Source organism: Lonchura striata, chromosome 25 (genome assembly GCF_046129695.1).
Source record: "Lonchura striata isolate bLonStr1 chromosome 25, bLonStr1.mat, whole genome shotgun sequence".
NCBI classification, from domain to species: domain Eukaryota; kingdom Metazoa; phylum Chordata; class Aves; order Passeriformes; family Estrildidae; genus Lonchura; species Lonchura striata.
In genome coordinates, this window is record NC_134627.1 from 2,740,376 (window position 1) to 2,760,455 (window position 20,080).

Genomic DNA, 20,080 nt, shown 5'->3' on the forward strand with positions numbered 1-20,080 from the left:
TGAAAACCAAAGCAGCACTTTGCTTCCAAGCCTTGGCTGGAAGAGCCTGGGAGCAGCTCAGTGCTGGCCCTCAGGGACACAAGCAGAGATGGGCATTGAGAAAATGATGCTGCTGGAAATCTGGAGCATTTCAGGAGTTCTCTGGAACATCTCCACACTGGTGCATATCCATATCTCCTTCCACCCCAGCATTTCCTACTAGTGGGAAGGAAACAAGGCCAGCGACAACACAAAAACTCATCCACCTCCGAGGCAGAGCCCAGGCTGGATGGATCTGAATGTGGAAGCACAGGTGCTCTTTGAACTTTTCCTAATTTTGGTTTCTCAGCACTGCAGCTCCCAGATGAAATCCTTGACGGAAAGGATGGATTGAAATGGGATGAAATTTATAGTGAAAGCTACTTGAGGGACCCTCAAATAAACTTCTCCCTGTGCCTGCATGGGCAACAAACCCTGAGGAGCTGGTGATCCTCCTGGGTCCAGCTCAGGATATTCTGGGATTTTGTGACCCCCACAAAGCTCCTTTTGCTAATTATTTATCAACCCAGTGAGTGTGGCATGGAGAAAATGGCTCATTGTTCTCCCCTGAGGAGGAGCTGAGGGCTGAGCATCCTGGAGAGGCTGGGAACCTCTCTGATTGCAGGGACCCCACAAGGATCCCCAGGAAAAGGCAGGAATCCCACAGGGATCCCCAGGAAAAGGCAGGAATCCCACAGGGATCCCCAGGAAAAGGAAGGAATCCCACATGGATCCTCAGGAAAAGGCAGGAATCCCACAGGGACCCCCAGGAAAAGGCAGGAATCCCACAGGGACCCCCAGGAAAAGGCAGGAATCCCACAGGGAGCCCCTGGTGTTCAGGCAGCCCAGGCTGGCACTGGGATCACTCCCAGCCCTGCCCTGCCCTCAGCCTGGTGCCTCAGCACTTTTCCAGGCCAGATACTTTAAGGTGACATTTTCCACAAGTTTCTTTTTTTTTTTTTAAAGCACCTCAAAGGGATCCCACAGCTCAGAGCCCAGCATGGCACAGAAACTGGGAATGACACAATTCCCAGAGCTTTCCTGAGATCCTGGGAGTGGGACAGCAGCACCATCAGGATCCTGCCACCACATCTGGTGGGGACAGGAGCCCAAACTCCAGCTGCCTCCTCTGAGTGGGATTTATCCCAGAATCCCAGGATGGGAAGGGACCTTAAAGTCCATCCAGTGCCGCCCCTGCCATGGCAGGGAAACCTCCCGCTGGCCCAGGCTGCTCCAAGCCCCCTCCAACCTGGCCTTGGGCACTTCCAGGCCTCCAGGGGCACCACAGCTGCTCTGGGCACCCTGTGCCAGGTTCTCCCCACTCTCACTGTGAAAAGCTTCTTTATCCAGGGAAAAAATTGGGTTTTCCACACCAGCACTCCCCTCTGGGTTTTGTTTTTTTTTTTTTTCCTCTCACTTAATTCAGCACTAAAACATCCCATTTGGATAATAAATTATTACACCCAGCTCCCCAGCTCTGGGCGAGAGCAAAGGCTCTCAGCCTGACTCCAGCAACACAGCAGATTTACAAGAAATTTGCCTCGGCTCATCCCCAATGCATCTGTTTTCAAAAGGGGGAAAAAAGCAATGTTTAAGCAACAGCTAATCAAAAGTGATTTAAGGATCTGAAGGGCTGAAATGAAGCCAACACATTAAAACTCACCACAAAATTACCATAAATGCACTTATGCAAATCTTTCTTATATTATTTCAAAAACCCAACACTGCTTAATTTAGGAATCTGGCAGAGCAAAGGGGAAAGAGGAAAGCCATGGATCAAACACACTCAGAAATTTGGGTAAAAAATGACAACCTGGTGTAGGAGGATTTCTATTGAGAGCAACACTCCAGGCTCAGTGGATTGAGTTGATCTACTTCAGTTTTACACCAGAAACAGGATTTTTTTCCAGCCTGCTTTACAGTATGAGCTTTAACTTTTAGCTTACAGATTCAGTTCTGTATCTGTTGCAAAAACCAAAATAAAAGCTCTAAAATCAATCAAGTAATAAATGGTTTTGCCTTGTTTTTCCAATACAGCCATGTTTAAATTCCAATTTATTTGACCTCAGCTTCAGAAGGAATTGCTGGGAGACGATATTTTTGCCAAATATTTAGTACCAGATTAAAAAGGGCCTCAGACCTTTCCAAAAATGCCAAGCCCCAAGCTCGGGGTCTTCAGCACATTCAGGTTTTATCAGTGAGATCCTCCAAACATCCTGAAAAAACCCAAATCCAAACCTCCACTCTAAGCATAACATTTGAGTTATGTGAAAAATCACTAATTGGAGTCACTAAATAGACTGAAATCATTAAATAGAATAATTTTCTGGGATCCCAGTGAATCCTGACAGAGCAGTCACAGAAATACCTTTCGGAGAACAACTCAAATCTGAGCTCAGGAGATGCAATGAGTGGAGCCAGAGGAAAATGGGAGGAAAGGAAGCTGAAAAGAGCAGTTTTGGCTCTGATGAAGATGCCACAGAGCAAAAGAACAGGAAAGCTTTGTTAATGTGTATTTTTATGATACTTTGCTTTATGTAAGAATGTAAAAAGTGGCTGGATCAAATATCTAATATATTAATCAATATCAACATTGAATATTCCCTTGAATATTAAAGAGAAAAATGCATTTTTCCTTATTGTTTCAAACATGACCAACCTACTGATCCTCTTTATTTTATTAAATTTCCATGTCCCTAAAAATATTGAGGCCTTGAAAACCATTGTTGTCCTCATTTTTACAGAAACCTCTTTGGGACTGATACTGAGAGCTCTCCCAAAAATGAAGGAGTGCAGTAAAAGGCAAAGCTTTTCCTAAGCTTGGCTCAGGCTCTGGCCCATGGAGCACACCAAGACCTTTATTGGGAATAATGAGAGCCAAGGTGGGAAACCAGCCTGGAGTGTCTCACTGAGAACGAAGGGGCTGCACAACTCCTGCTGAAGTTTCAGCATCACCCACGAGGCATTTCCTGCGCCTGAAGCTTTGTGAGCAGCTCCGGGTGCTGCCAGCCCAGCCCAGCCCCACCACAGCCCAGGGAGGGCACGGAGCAGCCTGGAGTGGGATCCAGCAGTGGGAGCACAGGGGCTGAGCACTGAACTCAGCAGAGCTGCACAGGGGCTGAGCACTGAATGCAGCAGAGCTGCACAGGAGCTGAGCACTGAATGCAGCAGAGCTGCACAGGGGCTGAGCACTGAATGCAGCAGAGCTGCACAGGGGCTGAGCACTGAACTCAGCAGAGCTGCACAGGGGCTGAGCACTGAACTCAGCAGAGCTGCACAGGGGCTGAGCACAGAATGCAGCAGAGCTGCACAGGGGCTGAGCACACTGAACTCTGCAGAGCTGCACAGGGGCTGAGCACACTGAACTCAGCAGAGCTGCACAGGAGCTGAGCACTGAACTCTGCAGAGCTGCACAGGGGCTGAGCACTGAATGCAGCAGAAGCTGCACAGGGGCTGAGCACTGAACTCAGCAGAGCTGCACAGGGGCTGAGCACTGAACTCTGCAGAGCTGCACAGGGGCTGAGCACACTGAACTCAGCAGAGCTGCACAGGGGCTGAGCACTGAACTCTGCAGAGCTGCACAGGAGCTGAGCACTGAACTCTGCAGAGCTGCACAGGGGCTGAGCACTGAACTCTGCAGAGCTGCACAGGGGCTGAGCACACTGAACTCAGCAGAAGCTGCACAGGGGATGAGCACTGAACTCAGCAGAGCTGCAGAGGCTGGGAGCTCTGTGCTGCCACCAAAACCCACCCGTGCCCATTGTGGCTCCCCAGGGGCTGTTTGCAGCAGCAGCTCAGGGCTGCACAGCCGGGCTGCAGCCGGGGGGTTCTCCCTGCCAGGAGCTGCTCCCAGCTCTGCCCTCCCAGCTGGGCACACGGCAGGAAGCCCAACCCCTCGCCCAGGCAGCCCAGAAGGTGCAGGCTGAGCTCTGGGCTGCCCCGTGCCCGGCCCTGTGCCGGGGCAGCCGGGCTGTGCCAGCCTGGAGCAGAGCCCGGGCAGGGCAGCCCGGGCAGGGCCATCTGCGCCGGCTGGGAGAGGCCGGGAGAAGGAACCGAGCTCGGCACCATGGACACCCTCGGCGGGGCAGGCACACACGGGGCACAGCTGGGCACAGCTTGGGGCGCCTGGCAGTGGCGCTGGCACAGCCTCATGCCCAGGGCCCCAGCTGTGAGGAGCAGCTGAGCAGCACTGGCAGCGAGGGGCCATGGAGTGCCCAGGTGTGCTGAGCCACCACACAGGGACAGAGGGCACGCAGGGGCACTGCAGGAACAGGAGGGGATCAAAGGCTGGGCTAAAGAACAAGAAAAACAGATGCCTGAAGCCTTCTGATGTGACAGGGTGTTGCTCTGCATGGGCTGGAGCTCTCTGAAATCCTATGCTGACACTCTGTGTATGGAGGCCATCCCAACAGTGACAGCCCTGCCCAGAAACCCTGTCCAGGGCTGAGCCCACAGCCCGGGCACCAGGGGACAGCGACTGTCCCTCTGCCCTGCCCAGGTGACACCCCACCGGCAGGGCCCGGCACAGGAGGGACCTGGAGCTGCTGGAGCCGGCCCAGGGAGGCTCCAGGATGACCCCAGGGATGGAGCAGCTCTGCTGGGGAAAGGCTGGGAGAGCTGGGGGTGCCCACCTGGAGAGGAGAGGGGGGTGACCCCACTGTGGCCTTGCAGGGCCTGAGGGAGCTACAAGAAACACAGAGAGAGGATTTCCAGGGGATGGCTCCCACTGCCAGAGGGCAGGGATGGATGGGACATTGGGAATTGGGAATTGTTCCCTGGCAGGGTGGGCAGACCCTGGCACAGGGTGCCCAGAGCAGCTGCGGTGCCCCTGGAGCCCTGGCAGTGCCCAAGGCTGGATTGGAGCAGCCTGGGACAGTGGCAGATGTCCCTGCCCATGGCAGGGGTGGCACTGGATGGGCTTTAAGGCCCCTTCCAACCCAAACCATTCTGGGATTCTGTGATTTTGGGATGCTGCAGAGGATGTGGGGCTATGTTTGTACCATCCAACACTTCTTAGAAGATGCCTCCTGCTTCTGTCAGGTTTTAACAGGGTTAGGGTGATGGCTCATGGAATAATGAATCATTAAAGTGGAAAAGACCTTTAAGATCATCGAGTCCAACTGTCAATCCAGCAGCCTTTCATCACCCCAGTGGCACACCCACACGGGGTTTTTGAACACTTCCAGGAAAAGAAAAAAGTGTGGATTCGTGTCAAACTTTCCAAGTGTTGAATGAGCACCAAGTGCTGCAGCTCAAGACTGAAAATAATAATTTGTGATAATGAGTACACTGAACAGAGCCTAGAACCAGAAAAGGAAGAGGTTTGAAATATGAGAAACTTCCATTTTCCTATTCCCACATCAGTGCCTGTGCTGAAGGAAATCCCCAGTTCCCAGCACCAAAAAGGAAGCTGGATTGGGAAGGGTGGCTGTGGGATGTAGGATGCAGGAATTCCAGATCCTCAGGGGTGATTACCTTAATTGCTTTCTGATCATAAATGTCTCAAGGAGAGCAGGGAGCTGGACAGAACCTCATAAAATGGCACAGAAAATGCTGAGGGCTCTAAAAATAAAATGCTCATATTTAGGGGTCTGAGGCTTCTGAAACCCTGAGGGAGGAGTAGGAGGAGGAGGATGGCTTTGAATTTTCTACTCTAGGATTGTCTCACCTCTTCTGACAGTCTCAATGCTGTTTTTTTCACCAAGACCACAAAAATCCAGTTTTACCCTAGTCCTTTAGCTTGTCCAAGCATGGAAAGGATTCACCAGTTTAACCCAGCAGATCCTTTAGCTGGAGACAGGGAATGAACTGGGAAACTCAAGGATCTCTGCAAATGTTCAGTGAGAACAAACATCATTTGTACAATATCACACTGGGGTGATGGGCTGGAGAGCACCAGTGGTCACTGGAGAGCAGCTCTTGTCACTGAAGAGGATTTTTGGGTCACTGAAGATCTATTTCCCAGGAATTAGGGTACTGAGGAAACCTGGGTCCAAATTCCCAAAGTAATCCACGATTTTGAAGTGCCCTGGGGAAGATTTCCTGAACACAAAACAACTCCAGGAAACCACAAGTGACACCATGGGAATATCAATCTCCTCAAGCCCCAAGAACTTCAGTTTTACTGAGAGCTCCCTCCCAGGAGAGCCCTGGACATGGAGCTTTAGCACCCAGGAGCTGCTCAGAGAAGGGAAAGCACCAAAGTTACACAGGGCTGCTGGAATAAAGGATAAAAAGGAATAAAACTGAATCCAGTTTCCAGAGGGTTTTGAACAAAATTGCTGCTGGCACACAATGGTAGCAGGGCACAGGCAGATTAGGGGAGGAACACTGACCAATAAACCTCTCTGGACTCAAAGGAAGGCCATGAAACACAATTAATTGTTACTATTTGTGTTATCAGACACAAGAATTGACTTTTAGATGCAGAGGCTGGGACTCAAATAAAGGATTCACACAAACTCATCAGCCTGATGAGCCCAAACCCCTCCCTTGAGCTCACCGTGTTCTCAATATCACAAATCCAGGACAGCTGGATTTGTGGGAAATGAGGTGTGGAAATGAATTTGTAGAAAATTCTTAAAGTCTGAAAGAAGGTTTACATAGTATGTATCTGTGTGTAAACTTTGAGATAAGAAATGCTGACTTAGAAATGCCCTGGAACAGGACAGACATTGCTGAGAGAGAAATGGAACTAAAAACAAGTTTCAAAGGATGGCCTTGCAAAGAACAGAAGATACTTCGGGGAAATAGAAATATGAAAGATGCATTATAATAAGATTCACGAGGGGTAATTTTAGATTATTGCTTTAAGGCATTTACAGCATGGTGTAGCAAAATCTGATAAACTAAGAAACATTTATAATGAATTGTAATTTAAAAATAGTTACCTTTTGATTGTAATAGTGTAAATTATAACATCTGTATTGTCTCACCCTTCACATAACACTGAAAATAGAATAAAAGTTTTTAAAATGCCTCTCAGTTACCCTATCTCTGGGTCAGAAAAGGGCTTAATTCAACAATGAGGGAGACAAATATTTTTTTCCATGTCAGGAACACATTGAGAAGTGTAACAAAAAGTACTTTTCCATAGGAATGTGAGCTGGGGAGGCTTCCCTGGCCAGGGACCAACTCAGAGATGGAGGATGAGCAGCAGCAGCAGTGGGAAGATCAGTTTTAAGGAAGGGAACAATCCTCTTCTAAGTTCCTTAATGAGTCCCCTTCCCACAGGACAAGTGTTTGGAAAAACTCAGTTGCAACAAGAGTTTTCCAAGATGTAAAAGAATTAAACTAGAGGCAGTCTCAGCAGGGTGCTGTAATTCCACCCATCCATGCCGTGGAGTCACTCAAAACAGCAAATCTTTCATTTGTTTTCCCAAGGAGAACTCACTTCTCAACCCAAGTTACAACTGTGAGGTCGACAGAGGAATGACCAGAGCTGATTACTGGGGAATCATGGAATGGTTTGGGCTGAAGGGACCTTAAGGATCAGCCAGTGCCACCCCTGCCACGGCAGGGACACTTTCCTCTGTCCCAGGTGGCTCCAAGCCCTGTCCAACTTTACAAACACCATCAATCAAAAGGAAATCTAAGCTGAAGCCTAGAAATTTTTTTGAAGTCACAAAGACAAGCCAAGAGAATTAGGCCAATCTTTCCAGTTTGTTTATTTCCCCATTTATTTTGTATAAGGAAAATGTTTTCCCTTTGCCACTGCCCTTCTCCAGAGTCAAGCACTTGGTGCTTAAAAGCTGCTACCTGGGGGTTCAAGCTCGCCACAAAACCCAGCAGAACTTGCCTAAAAATGGGTTCTGATTAAAAATGATGGAGACCCCATCAGTTCAGGGATCTCCTCAAAGCTTAAGTGACAGATTGTGATGCCAGGGATGCCACCCCTCCTCTGAGGGCAGGCTCTGCCCCAGGACTTGGTTATTTCCTCAGGGAGAGGCTTTGGGAGCCATGCTCCTGTTCTCCTGAACCATTTGGGCTCCTCCTCCTTCCTTTGTCCCAAAATCCCATTATTAATATCCCCATGGTCCCCTCCCAACTGCCCCTGGCTACAGAAGATGTTCCTGGTTTAGGTCCCTGAATCTCAGTAGTTAATCAAGGTTTCTACCAGAGAAAGGTAAACAGCTTTAAAAGAAAGGAACAATCTTAAACGGATTAAAATCAGTGCAGTTTTGATAGGAAAAAACATCTTTATATAACAAATGGAAGGTTTAACTCCTGATAACCTGATTCCTGGGCCTGAGTCAAAGGTTTGTCTCTCCACCTCAGTGGAAAAAAAAATAAAATAAAAAAATCTTGAATCTATTTTAATCAAATTATTTGTGTTCCAGACCAGGCTCATCACTGAGTTGAGCATTTTTTTCCTAAACAATCAAAATCACCCCAAGTGGAATCTCCTCTGGCTTTGTGTACAGACAGAACCAAAAATGTACCAAATGCTCCTGCTCTCTCACAGTGGGCTGAAAATGGGTATTTACGGAGTGTTTGTCTCCATCTCCTCTGTGTTCAGACTAAATAACAAAATCACTGCTCATCTCCAGAACATCCCTCAAACAGCATCTCTGACATAATGGCAGCAGTTCCACCCTCACACTTCTCTGCGTTTGCAGAAGCTCTGTTTGCCACCCCTGGAGCAAAGAGCAAACACCAGGAAAAAACATCTGTGAGTTCTTCAGTTTGTACCAAACAGATCCAACCTCCCCAGATCGCTGCAGTTCTGGGGAGGATTGACCAGACAGTGACTTCTGCAGGGCAGGGTGTCAGGAACAACGCCTCCTCCCCACACTGGAGCAGCTCCAGCTCTGTGGCTGAAGCTTTGAATGCCAGGCAAGCAGTCAAAGTGCTCTTTCTTCCCCCCTAAAAAAGGCTTTTCTGAATGCCCTGAGGTGTCTCCCCCAGCCCCAGCTCAGCTCTGGGTTTTCCTACACCCACCCCAAGGAATGAGCAGCCTCTGGTGACCCCACTGAGGTGTGACCCCACCGAGGTGTGACCCCACCGAGGTGTGACCTCGCTTCTCCCTTCCCAGGCTCCTGCTTTGCTCAGAATTCAGCAGAAAAAGCTTTAATCCCAGTTGTGTCCCCACGTGCTGAGGGAACCACTGAGGTGTTCTGGGATGTGCTTCCCCAAGCAAGTTGGGCTTGGAATGGAAGCCTGGGCAGCCTAGGCCCGTTTCACCTGGTTTGAAATCTGAGGGCACAGATTTCTCCCAGTTTTTTTTTTACACCTCTGTGCATAGGTGTATATACATAGAATTTCTTACATTTTCCATAATTATAAACATATTTTCCCCCAATTCTTGCAGATATTCTGGGCACTGGCACAGGGTGCCCAGAGCAGCTGTGGTGCCCCTGGATCCCTGGCAGTGCCCAAGGCCAGGTTGGAGGAGGCTTGTAGTAGCCTGGGATAGTGGGAGGTTTCCCTGCCATGGCAGGGGTGGCACTGGGTGGGCTTTGAGGTCCCTTCCACCCAAGCCACGCCAGGATTCTGGGATGGGTGCCTATCTGTGTATATACATGGATTTTTCCCCAATTTACATATGTAATTTATGTATAAATTCCACCCACCCAGCCACATTGCTGTGTTACAGTGACACAGATGCAGGTGACACTAAATCCAACACCAAAACCTCTCCACTTCCCCAACCAAAGAAACTGCTGCCACCTGAGTCATGCAGTGAAATGCAGGGATGGAGCACACGGGCAGCACTTAGGGCAGGAGGAAGGGACAGGGGGAATGTGATTTTCCTGAGGACCACCAGGAGCCACAGTCCCTGGGGCAGTCTGAGATCCCCCTGGGTGAATTCCTGCTCCATCAGTACCCCAGTCAACGCTCCAGGGTAAGGCCCAGAACTAAGGAAGATGAATCCAGGGCACACTAATGATTAAAACTGGCTGACAGGTCCCAAAGCGCAATGGAAAATATAAAATTATCCTCAGGCAAGTGATTTTCTGCTGGAGTTCTGCAGGGATTGCTTTTGACTGCTCTTTGAACTCCCCCTTCCCTCCAGGAATCCTGGAAGGAACCCAAGGGCTGTGGCTCAGCCCATGTGGGGATCAGGGAACAGAAAGCACTGGAGAGCAGGGCAGCGACTCCCCGACCCCAGCGCGTGGGCAGCCAGGCAGGACAAACCCTGGGAATGACCCCTGGCAGCAGGATGGGCCTTGGGCACCTTCCCTGGGGACACCTGAGCACCCCCAGGGCTCAGATCACCCACATGGGAGGACCCCACACAGGTGGGAGGCACAGCATGGTGAGAGCACAGGGAGGTGACCACAGCTGGGTCATCTCAGGTGAAGGGCACCCAGGAAGTCCTCAGTGCCCTGCACTGATCACTCCAGACATCTTCTAGAGCCCGAGGGGCCATGAGGATGTAAAATGGGAAGGGCAAATACAATCCTTCCCCTCTACACCCACCCCCTCTCCTCCAAGAGCTCCTCAGGTCCCTTCCCCTGAGCCCCAGCACTGGCAGGGAGGCTGTGCCCACACCCAGAGCTCCCAGGAGCTGCTCCCTGCCTTGGCACACCAAGGACGAGGGCACTGAGCTCTGAGCTACTGCACAGCACCTTTGCTTCCTGCTGGGCACCAAGGGCAGGAACATGACCCAGATTTCACACACCTGCTCCTGCAAGGGACCACTGGAGCCTCCCAGCTGCTCCAGGCACTCACTGGATCCCAGATCCCCTGGGCTCTGGCAGGAGATGCTCATCCCTAATGTGGAGACAGCCAGGAAATCCCAGGGGAGCTCAGGCTCACTACACACTGCTTTGCAGGCAGACATGAACTTTCTGTGGCCACTGCATCAACACCTCATCCAGCTTCCCATAATTTCTACTGGGAATTCAGCTGCACTGTAAAAACCCCAAATCCAGCTGACTCAGTAGGAGCGTGACTTGAACTCCTGTTAACTCCACTAAAAATGTTACAGCTCACAGCAGCCTCGTGTTAGTTTTCCCCTGTATAAACACTTATTTGCGAACCACATTCTCAAAGTAAGACAATTCCTACCAGGAATAACTTTTCAAAGACACAGCTTCATGAAGATTTCATGGGTGATGCAAAGAAATGTGAACTCGGGCAAAACATTCCCAAATGTGAAGCCTTTGTGCCCAAAAGCAGCTGCAGAATGCAGCATTGAGAGATGTCACCTCTATAATTGCTCTAAAATGCCCAAGCTATTTCTTGCTGAAAATGTCCAAAATTCCCAAATAGACATGTAAGCACTGAAGTTCCCAGATCAAAGAGTTTGGAATTAAAAAAAACAAAACAAACAACCAAACAAAACTGATAGGAAGTATTGGAATGAGAAGGTTTGGGTGTCCTCAGCTCAGGTGACACCAACAGCCTCCTCCTCCCCTTTCCTACACCACAGAATGGCAGTGAACCCACATGATTTTATTACACACACAGTTAAAAGATCATTATCTACCACCACCCACACAGCCACAGGTGCCTGTGACACCTCAGCCCTGCTAAAACCTCCCAGCAGGGATTCAGGGTGGGTGCTGAGATGGCTGGAAATTGCTTTTAATGTTCAGAAAGAGCCCCAGAACCCACGGGAGCTGCTCCCACACCCCGGGTGGAGCTGAGCTCTTAAACCCCACCACGGGTGGGATCTTCCAAGCAACTGAACTTTTAGGCTTGAGATTTTCCTGCTGGCTCCAGCCTTAGCTCACAGCGAGCACCTCCTCGGGCAGGGCAGAGAAACCCGACCCCTGCCAAGGCACACGCCCCGCAGCTAATCCCAGGTAATGAGGAATTCCCCCAGTGCCTCTGCAGCACAGGGTCAGCTAATCCCATTCACTGACAGGAGTTTTTGATGCTAGGAAAATGGAAAGTGATGGAAAACATGAATGCATTCCTGAATGTTTTGATTTACAGGTATTGCTTTGAAGAGGGAAACCATGACATTTATGTATTTGGGAAACTAAATGCAAGTTGTCCTGTGCATTGCCCTTCATCCAGGAACTTTAAATGGATGTTGGAGAAAAATGGGCTTCTACAACAGCTCTCCCATTAACCCAGCTGTGCTGAAATTTGTCATTCCAGCACTAAAATAATGCTAATATTGTGTTAAGTGGAGCTGATCAGCACATAAATGTATTTAACTGCCATTCTCCTACAGACAGTGATTAGATTAAACCAATTTCTTTTTAAAGATAGAAATGTCATTGTTAAAATCAGTGTAAGAAGCTGGAAATCAGCAGTTTCCACCCTTAGGAGAATGGTGCAATGTTTCATGCTGATGGCCACAACATCCTTTGTTAAAATGAAGCACCTCTGCCTGGGCTTAATGGGGAACAGGTGACACAAGGGCTGGTGCTTGGGGGACTCATCTGAGCAAAAGTAAAAGCAATTTTGGATAATTGGACACTGAACACAGGAGCTGGAGTGGCACCAACAGTGCCACAGCCCGTCCCCACACCAGAGACCTGGCAAGGCCCTGAGGAGCATCAACCACCTGAAGGTGATGCTGGATGGAAGAACTCCAGGGACTTCCAGGATTCCCAAACAAAGTGCATTGCTTTACAGAATCTCCTGAGCCTGCAAGAGCAGCTGCCTTTGACATGAAATGATATTTAGGTAAAAGCAAAACTAGAGAATGTTTTCTGTTGCTTTGCAGCACCGAATTTCTCCAAACAAGTTATGCCAATGCTGAGAATCCATTTCCAGTGGACACAGCCCCTGCCCAAAGAAGCAGGGCCAGTCCTGAACTTCACACCAGGGTGATGAGAGGGGGCTGGACCAGCACAGTGTTCTTGAATTCATGGAAAAATACCCAGGGACCTAAAGTGACCAGAATTCCCTCTTGTTTTCCTGCTACTCACAGCTCTGTATGAAGATTTACCTATAAAGGCTCCACTCTGTCAGTTCTGTGGAGCCTGTGAACAGTGAAGCCAAGGCTGCACATGCTGAGCAGCATCATTCCTCTTGGGAATCTCCTCTAGAGGAGCCAGGGAACAACCCAAAGATCTGCTCTCCACACCCTGTTTCTCCCTGGAGTTCCTTCTGTGCCTGGTGCTGGTGCGCGCAGCCTGGAATTCACTCCTGGGATCCAGGTGACTCCTGCTGCTCCAGGAGCTCAATCCCATATACCCCTGTACCAAATCACCAACTTTGGCTCAGGGATTTTCAAGACAGACAGACTTCAGGGAGCAGAGACGACACTGCACAGCAATGATTTATTGCTCAAGCAATAAATCACCCGCTGGTGATTTATGGTACTGGAGCAGGGGTCAATCTGAGCAAAGAAAAGCTCCATCTTAATTTTAATCATGAAGAGTTTGGCTGTAGGAAGCCCTTGGGAACCATTGTGACACACCCCAAGTGCACTTTCAGTGATATTTGTCCCCCAAACACCTGTGGCTGTCACACACATACAGGGAACGCAGAAGAGGCAACAAAGAGTTGTAGGTAAAAAGTGTGTCCCAAAAATGCCAGGAAGGTCACTGTGGTACTGCATGACTGCAGTGAAGTGCCACAGCTCCAGCTGCAGCCCAGCACCACAGAGACTCCAGGGATGAGCTCCACTTTGGAGCCCCAGCCCCAGCACTGACCTCTTGAAGTGACTGGCCAGGACTCCCACGAGCTCCCCGATCCTGCTGTCGTTGGAGGGGTCATTGCTGAAGAGACAAACGATGAGATCCTTGTTGTCCTTGGTGTGGAACACCACGAGCTGGTCCTTCCCATTGGAGACACTCAGCCCCACCAGCTGAGGAGAGAAAGGGAGAACAGTGTTGGCTGTGCTGATGTAAAAATGCTGATGCCCCATCCCTGGAAGTGCCCAAGGCCAGGCTGGATGGAGCTTGGAGCAGCCTGGGACAGTGGGAGGTGTCCCTGCCATGGCAGGGGTGGCACTGGATGAGCTTTAAGGTGCTTCCAACCCAAGGCATTCCATGATTCCATGATTGTCTGTGCCTTTGCCACTGCCAGGCTGGTTCTCTCCTCTCCAGGAGCTGAGGGGTGGCAGTGGGTTGGTGTCCCCCCAGCAGCTGAGCAAGCAGAAACAACAGCAGCTCTGTGGAATTCAGCAGCCTGGGAGGTGGGAGAGAGTGTCCCCATCCAGCCTGGGATGGCTCCCAGCAGCCCCTGTGTCACTGCTGAGCCCCTCTCCCTGTCCAGCCCCTGTGTCACTGCTGAGCCCCTCTCCCACCCCACAGCCCCTGTGTCACTGCTGAGCCCCTCTCCCACCCTACAGTTCCTGTGTCACTGCTGTGCCCCTCTCCCACCCCACAGCCCCTGTGTCACTGCTGTGCCCCTCTCCCACCCTACAGTTCCTGTGTCACTGCTGAGCCCCTCTCCCTGTCCAGCCCCTGTGTCACTGCTGAGCCCCTCTCCCTGTCCAGCCCCTGTGTCACTGCTGTGCCCCTCTCCCTGCCCACAGCCCCTGTGTCACTGCTGAGCCCCTCTCCCTGTCCAGCCCCTGTGTCACTGCTGTGCCCCTCTCCCTGCCCACAGCCCCTGTGTCACTGCTGAGCCCCTCTCCCTGTCCAGCCCCTGTGTCACTGCTGTGCCCCTCTCCCTGCCCACAGCCCCTGTGTCACTGCTGTGCCCCTCTCCCTGCCCACAGCCCCTGTGTCACTGCTGTGCCCCTCTCCCTGCCCACATCCCCTGTGTCACTGCTGTGCCCCTCTCCCTGCCCACAGCCCCTGTGTCACTGCTGAGCCCCTCTCCCTCCCCACATCCCCTGTGTCACTGCTGAGCCCCTCTCCCTGTCCAGCCTCTGTGTCACTGCTGAGCCCCTCTCCCTGCCCACATCCCCTGTGTCACTGCTGTGCCCCTCTCCCACCCTACAGCCCCTGTGTCACTGCTGAGCCCCTCTCCCTGCCCACATCCCCTGTGTCACTGCTGTGCCCCTCTCCCTCCCCAGGCAGCCCCTGTGTCACTGCTGTGCCCCTCTCCCTGTCCAGCCCCTGTGTCACTGCTGAGCCCCTCTCCCTGTCCACATCCCCTGTGTCACTGCTGTGCCCCTCTCCCTGCCCAGGCAGCCCCTGTGTCACTGCTGTGCCCCTCTCCCTGCCCACAGCCCCTGTGTCACTGCTGTGCCCCTCTCCCTGCCCAGGGCCACAGGGCACCCCCCAAGGATGGCACCAGCTCTCTCCCCACAGCCCCAGGTAAAAGCTCTCCCCAGAACCTCCCTGGCTGACACCACTGAATCCCACATTCATCAGGAGTCTGCCCAACAGCCTCTCCAAACCCCACACTTCAGGAAACCAAAGGTATCTGATGGCCTCAGGGGAGGGTCAGGTGGGATATTGGGAGAATTCCTCCACTGAAAGGAGTGTCCAGCCCTGGCACATCCTTGGAAGTGTCCAAAAAAAGTGTGGATGTGGCACTGGAGGATGTGGAGTGGTGATGCTGCTGCTGGACTTGATGATTTTAAAGGTCTTTTTCAACCTGAACAACTCTGTGCCACTGTGATTAGAATTTAGGTAACAAGAATTTAGGAAGAATTTGAGTCACAAACCCTACAATGATTCCCATGTTTAGGCATGGATTGAGGTCTGCCTCTTCTGACAAAATAAAAAGGTGCAAGGGTTTGGTTTGGCTATTTTATTTTCTGGCATTTTCTTTTTGTCAGTTAAGTAATTGCACTGGGCTCATCAAAAGCTTTGTCATCATCTCACAAAGGAAAAACAGAATTTTTAGGAGGGGCAATCTGGGAGCACAGGTTACTCAGATGAGTATTAGAGAAAGCAAAAAAAGGATCTGTGTTGGGAAAACAATGTGTAAAGAGGGCAGAAAAGCCTCAAAAGGCAAGTACAGCAGAGCAGAGAAAGGAAAATAGAATAAAATAAATAGAATATAATAAATGGGATAAAATACATAAAATATAATACATGGGAAAAATAAAATAAAATAAAATAAAATAAAATAAAATAAAATAAAATAGGTAAAAGGTTAATGAGTACAGAGAGAACACAGAGGACTTTCCCTGTCCATTAAAGGGCTCCTTTGAGAGGAGGAATTTGCTTCCAGGAATTCGCAGAGGGAAGCCCCATTCCCCTACAAGTGAGAGGCACCCATAAAGCATTTTGTTGGAATGACAGCCTCATTATTCCCTTGTTTAGGGGAAAAGGCTCCTGTGTCCCCCAGTCCAGCTGGAGGGTCCCAACTCCTGGCAGCCCAGGGCGCCCAGGGGTTCGGGCTGCTCCCCAGGTTTGCTGCAGCACTCACAATGTGTTATTTCCAAGGAAGCTGCTCCAGCAGCCCTGGATGCCTCAGCCAGCCCAGAAAAGCCCAGCCCAGCCACAGCAGCGTGGTCTGTGCCCTATTTTCAGGATCAGACTCCATACAAGGTCCAGCCCCTGGGATTTTGTTGGTTTGTTACCCCAGGAATGAAGGACAGCAGCTGCTGATCCTGGAACCCCAGGCAGGGCCCTCCTGCTACCAGTTGCACCAGCACAGGTGGAGTTTATTCCATGTTCAGGCTATTTTGGGGTTATGAAATGCTTTCCCAACAAGCTCCACCTCATGCACAGGCATTGACAACTGCCTGGCTTTATAGTGTCCCTTAAAATTAATTTGCATGCTTAAATACCCTCCTGTGAGCACAATAGCACCACAGGGACTGCTGCCATCAAGGTTTTAAATGTGCAGCGAGTGTGAAAGATGAACAAGTCACAGTGTTGGATTTGAAAAGGCAATTTAAACATTAATTATTCAACAGAACCCTGTTAACAGGCCAAGAGCCCTTCAAAATCTTCCCATTTCACCCCTCCCCACAAGACTGTGAGTGAATAAATGCAACACAAAAGAAATCATTTCAGAGAAGGTGCTTATCTCAGTATTTACCAACACTAATATTGGCCCTGCTTGAAGAGCAGGAAAAAATCCTCAGCTTCTGCAGAACATCCTTTATTATGTTCACCACTGCAGGGGAGATGTGACTGCTAGAGTCTTTCTGCTGCTTGGGTGCCTTTTAATTTCTTTCAGCCATTACCTGTTTGGTTTTAAGTCAGGTAAAAACAAGGAGGTCACTGTGTATTGGTACAGAGGTGATGCCAGAGTGCTGCCAGATGAAAAATCCACACAGAGAATCCCCCAAGGCAGCATCTCCACATGGAGAAACCAGCAGGGCTGACTGGAAAGCTGTTGTTAGTCAGGTTGTGTAGAGAATGGCACATTCCTCACCCAGAGCCATGGGATGGTTTGGGCTGGAAGGGACCTTAAGGATCACCCAGTGCCACCACTGCCATGGCAGGGAAACCTCCCGCTGGCCCAGGCTGCTCCAAGCCCCCTCCAACCTGGCCTTGGGCACTTCCAGGCCTCCAGGGGCACCACAGCTGCTCTGGGCACCCTGTGCCAGGGCCTGCCCACCCTCACTGTAAAAAATTCCTTCCATCTAAGGCAGATCAAACCTGGTTTAGTTCCCAGCCCTTCCCCTGTGCCAGTGCAGAGCCTGGCACTGTGCAGGGACAGGAGGGACTCCACCATGGCCAGGCAAAGCTGGCTCTGAGAGATCGGGAGTGATTTCCTGGGCTGAAAACAAGTTTGTGTGTGCAGCAGCCATCAGCTGACTGTCTCCAATGAGATCTCCATGGAAACACCACCCCTGAGGATGCTGCTGTGTTGACAGGGCACTTCTGAAACACTGACAGGGAGCAGCAGAGGATCAGGCAGAGGATTCCAGGATTCCAGCCTGGTTCACCTCTGTGTAATCCCTCTTCCCAGAGAACACTCATCAAATGTAGGACAGGGCTGCTCAATGGATACACATCATTACTGGTGTCATTATTGTCCATTTGCTCCTCAAAAAACCTTTAGAGCATTTCAAACCATTGCTTTTGTTCCAAAAAGGAAGGAATTTCTGTATCACTGATCAGCTCCATTCACTGCCTCCCTCACATGGTGGAAGGGCTTCCATGAAAGGAGGGATCAGGCACAGAAAAATGGGGAGAGTGTGCAGGGCAACACAGGGGTGGAAAACCAACACAAATATAAACATTAGGTAACAAATATGAAACATAACTACAACGAGGAACAAACAACTGCTTGAAAGGATTGACTGTTTGCCAGAGTTAAATCTGAGAAATCCTGGCAAGAGAAATACAAATGGAGTGGCTTTGAATTGGAAGGAAGTAGGTTTAGATTGGATATTAGGAAAAACTTCTTCCTTGGGAGGGTGGGCAGGCCCTGGTACAGAGTGCCCAGAGCAGCTGTGGTGCCCCTGGATCCCTGGCAGTGCCCAAGGCCAGGCTGGACAGGGCTGGAGCAGCCTGGGACAGTGGGAGGTGTCCCTGCCATGGCAGGGGTGGCACTGGATGGGCTTTAAGGTCCCTTCCAACCCAAATTCAATTCCATTATTCTAGGAAATATTTTGTGTCCTGTGTATAAATCAAAGGCACCCCAAATTCTCCTCCTCTCCCCTTCCTGCAGCTCAGGGGGCTCTGGATCCATCAGCAGGCCCAGTGCCCAGCCCAGGCCTGGAGCAGTGCGGGCAGGGCTGGGGCTCTTCCCCGGGACACAGGGCAGGAGGAGCAGGTGCAGGGAGAGGCTGTGGCCAACAGAGCTGCAATTTTACACCACAGAATCTACCAAAGCTTGGTTTAATCAAATTTCCACCCTGGAACATTACCTTGACAACATGTATGGGTCAGCAGAGGACCTCCTGGACCCATCCCTCCTGTGCCAAACACTCCAGGACCCCTGGAATCTCAAGGACTCCTGCTCAGGTCCAAGAAACTGTCTGGCCAAGATTCCTTGTGGTAGGTTACTGAAGGGAATAACTACAGATCTACTAATAAAACTGATTTATAGCTGCAGAAATGTGAGAATTCTCAGATCAAGAGACCTACCTGCACACACCATTAACTGCTCTTGTCCTGAGGAACTGCAAATCAGCCACAGGACCAACACAGAGGCAAAATATACCAATATTGAGCCAAAATACAGCCAAAAATTCAATACAGAGCCAAAAATACAACCAACACTGAGCCAAAATAGCCAACACAGGACCACCACAGAGCCTGCATTAGTGCTCTCTGTAAGAATGGATATTCTATTTTAGATATATCTTTTATTAGTGAAAAACAACATTTACTGACATTTCTTAGTAGCAGATATTCTATCAGTAACCTGAAATTATACCTGACTTGATTAGCTCTAATGTTTAAGGCATTAAAGATTTCAGAGGGAAATGTTCAGGTGACCAACAAATGATCTGGTCTTGTGCTGCTGTAAATGTACAGTCTGCACCTTTACACCCATCAGGCACACAGGTAAAACAGACATTGTTCTAAACCTTGATAAACACAGATTTATCTCTCATTATTCCTTCACTCAGTGAATTTCAGTGACCCAGACCCTCTGGTTAAGGTAAGGGTGGAGAAACCAATGGTGAGAAATCCTGATGGATAAAATCCTGCCATGTCTACATTACCAAAAAGCACCTGTCTGGGAACACCTGCAAAGTCAGGTCTGCTAAAAGGCTGTGAGTGTGGGGGTGTCTGAGCTCTGCTGGGAGGCTGGGGGTATCTGCACTCTGGTTTTCACCAGGCTGGGGCTGTGTGCACCCTGGTTTACACAGGCACACAGCCCCTGGGCACACAGCAGGATGTGCTGCCAGCCCCTCAGAGCATGGGACAGCAGTGCTGGGACAGCACAGCAGCCAGGAAAACAGCTGCTCAGGGCACCTTCCTTTCAAAACAAGAGGCACTGCCATGGAGACACTGCCTGCTGCAGCAGGATTCCTACTGGGAGTAGCTACTCCATGGATACGCTGTGCTGGGTGCTCAGCTGAGGCTGATGCCCAGCAAGGAGGGCAGGAGACTCTAAACCCAACATTATGGATGCAGCCAGAGCTAATCATCCCCTCCTCATCTGCAGATGAGATTGCACCCTCACCCTAATCCCATCCCGGCCCTCCCAGCAACACAGAAATGCCAGGTTTGTCACTTCTCCAAAGGCAAACATGGCAGCAAATGCGTGCAGGGCATTTCCAGCAGCCAGGCAGGCTCTGGAGGCTGGAGATAACCAGAGCACTGTCACCTCGGGCTGAGGGGGGCTCAGCTGAATCCCTGCTCCAGGATGCTGGGAGCAAAGATGAGGTGCTGCC

General features: G+C 50.4%; 1 protein-coding gene across 1 annotated transcript in view; it reads right to left on the reverse strand.

Moving 5' to 3' along the window:
* MYO1D (myosin ID) overlaps nucleotides 1-20,080 on the reverse strand; it is a 113,830-nt gene that overhangs the window by 42,223 nt on the left and 51,527 nt on the right. The window contains exon 14 of the mRNA XM_077788271.1: nucleotides 13,581-13,735. Coding sequence (XP_077644397.1) covers nucleotides 13,581-13,735 — 155 coding nt within the window. The remainder of the gene's footprint in view (nucleotides 1-13,580; nucleotides 13,736-20,080) is intronic.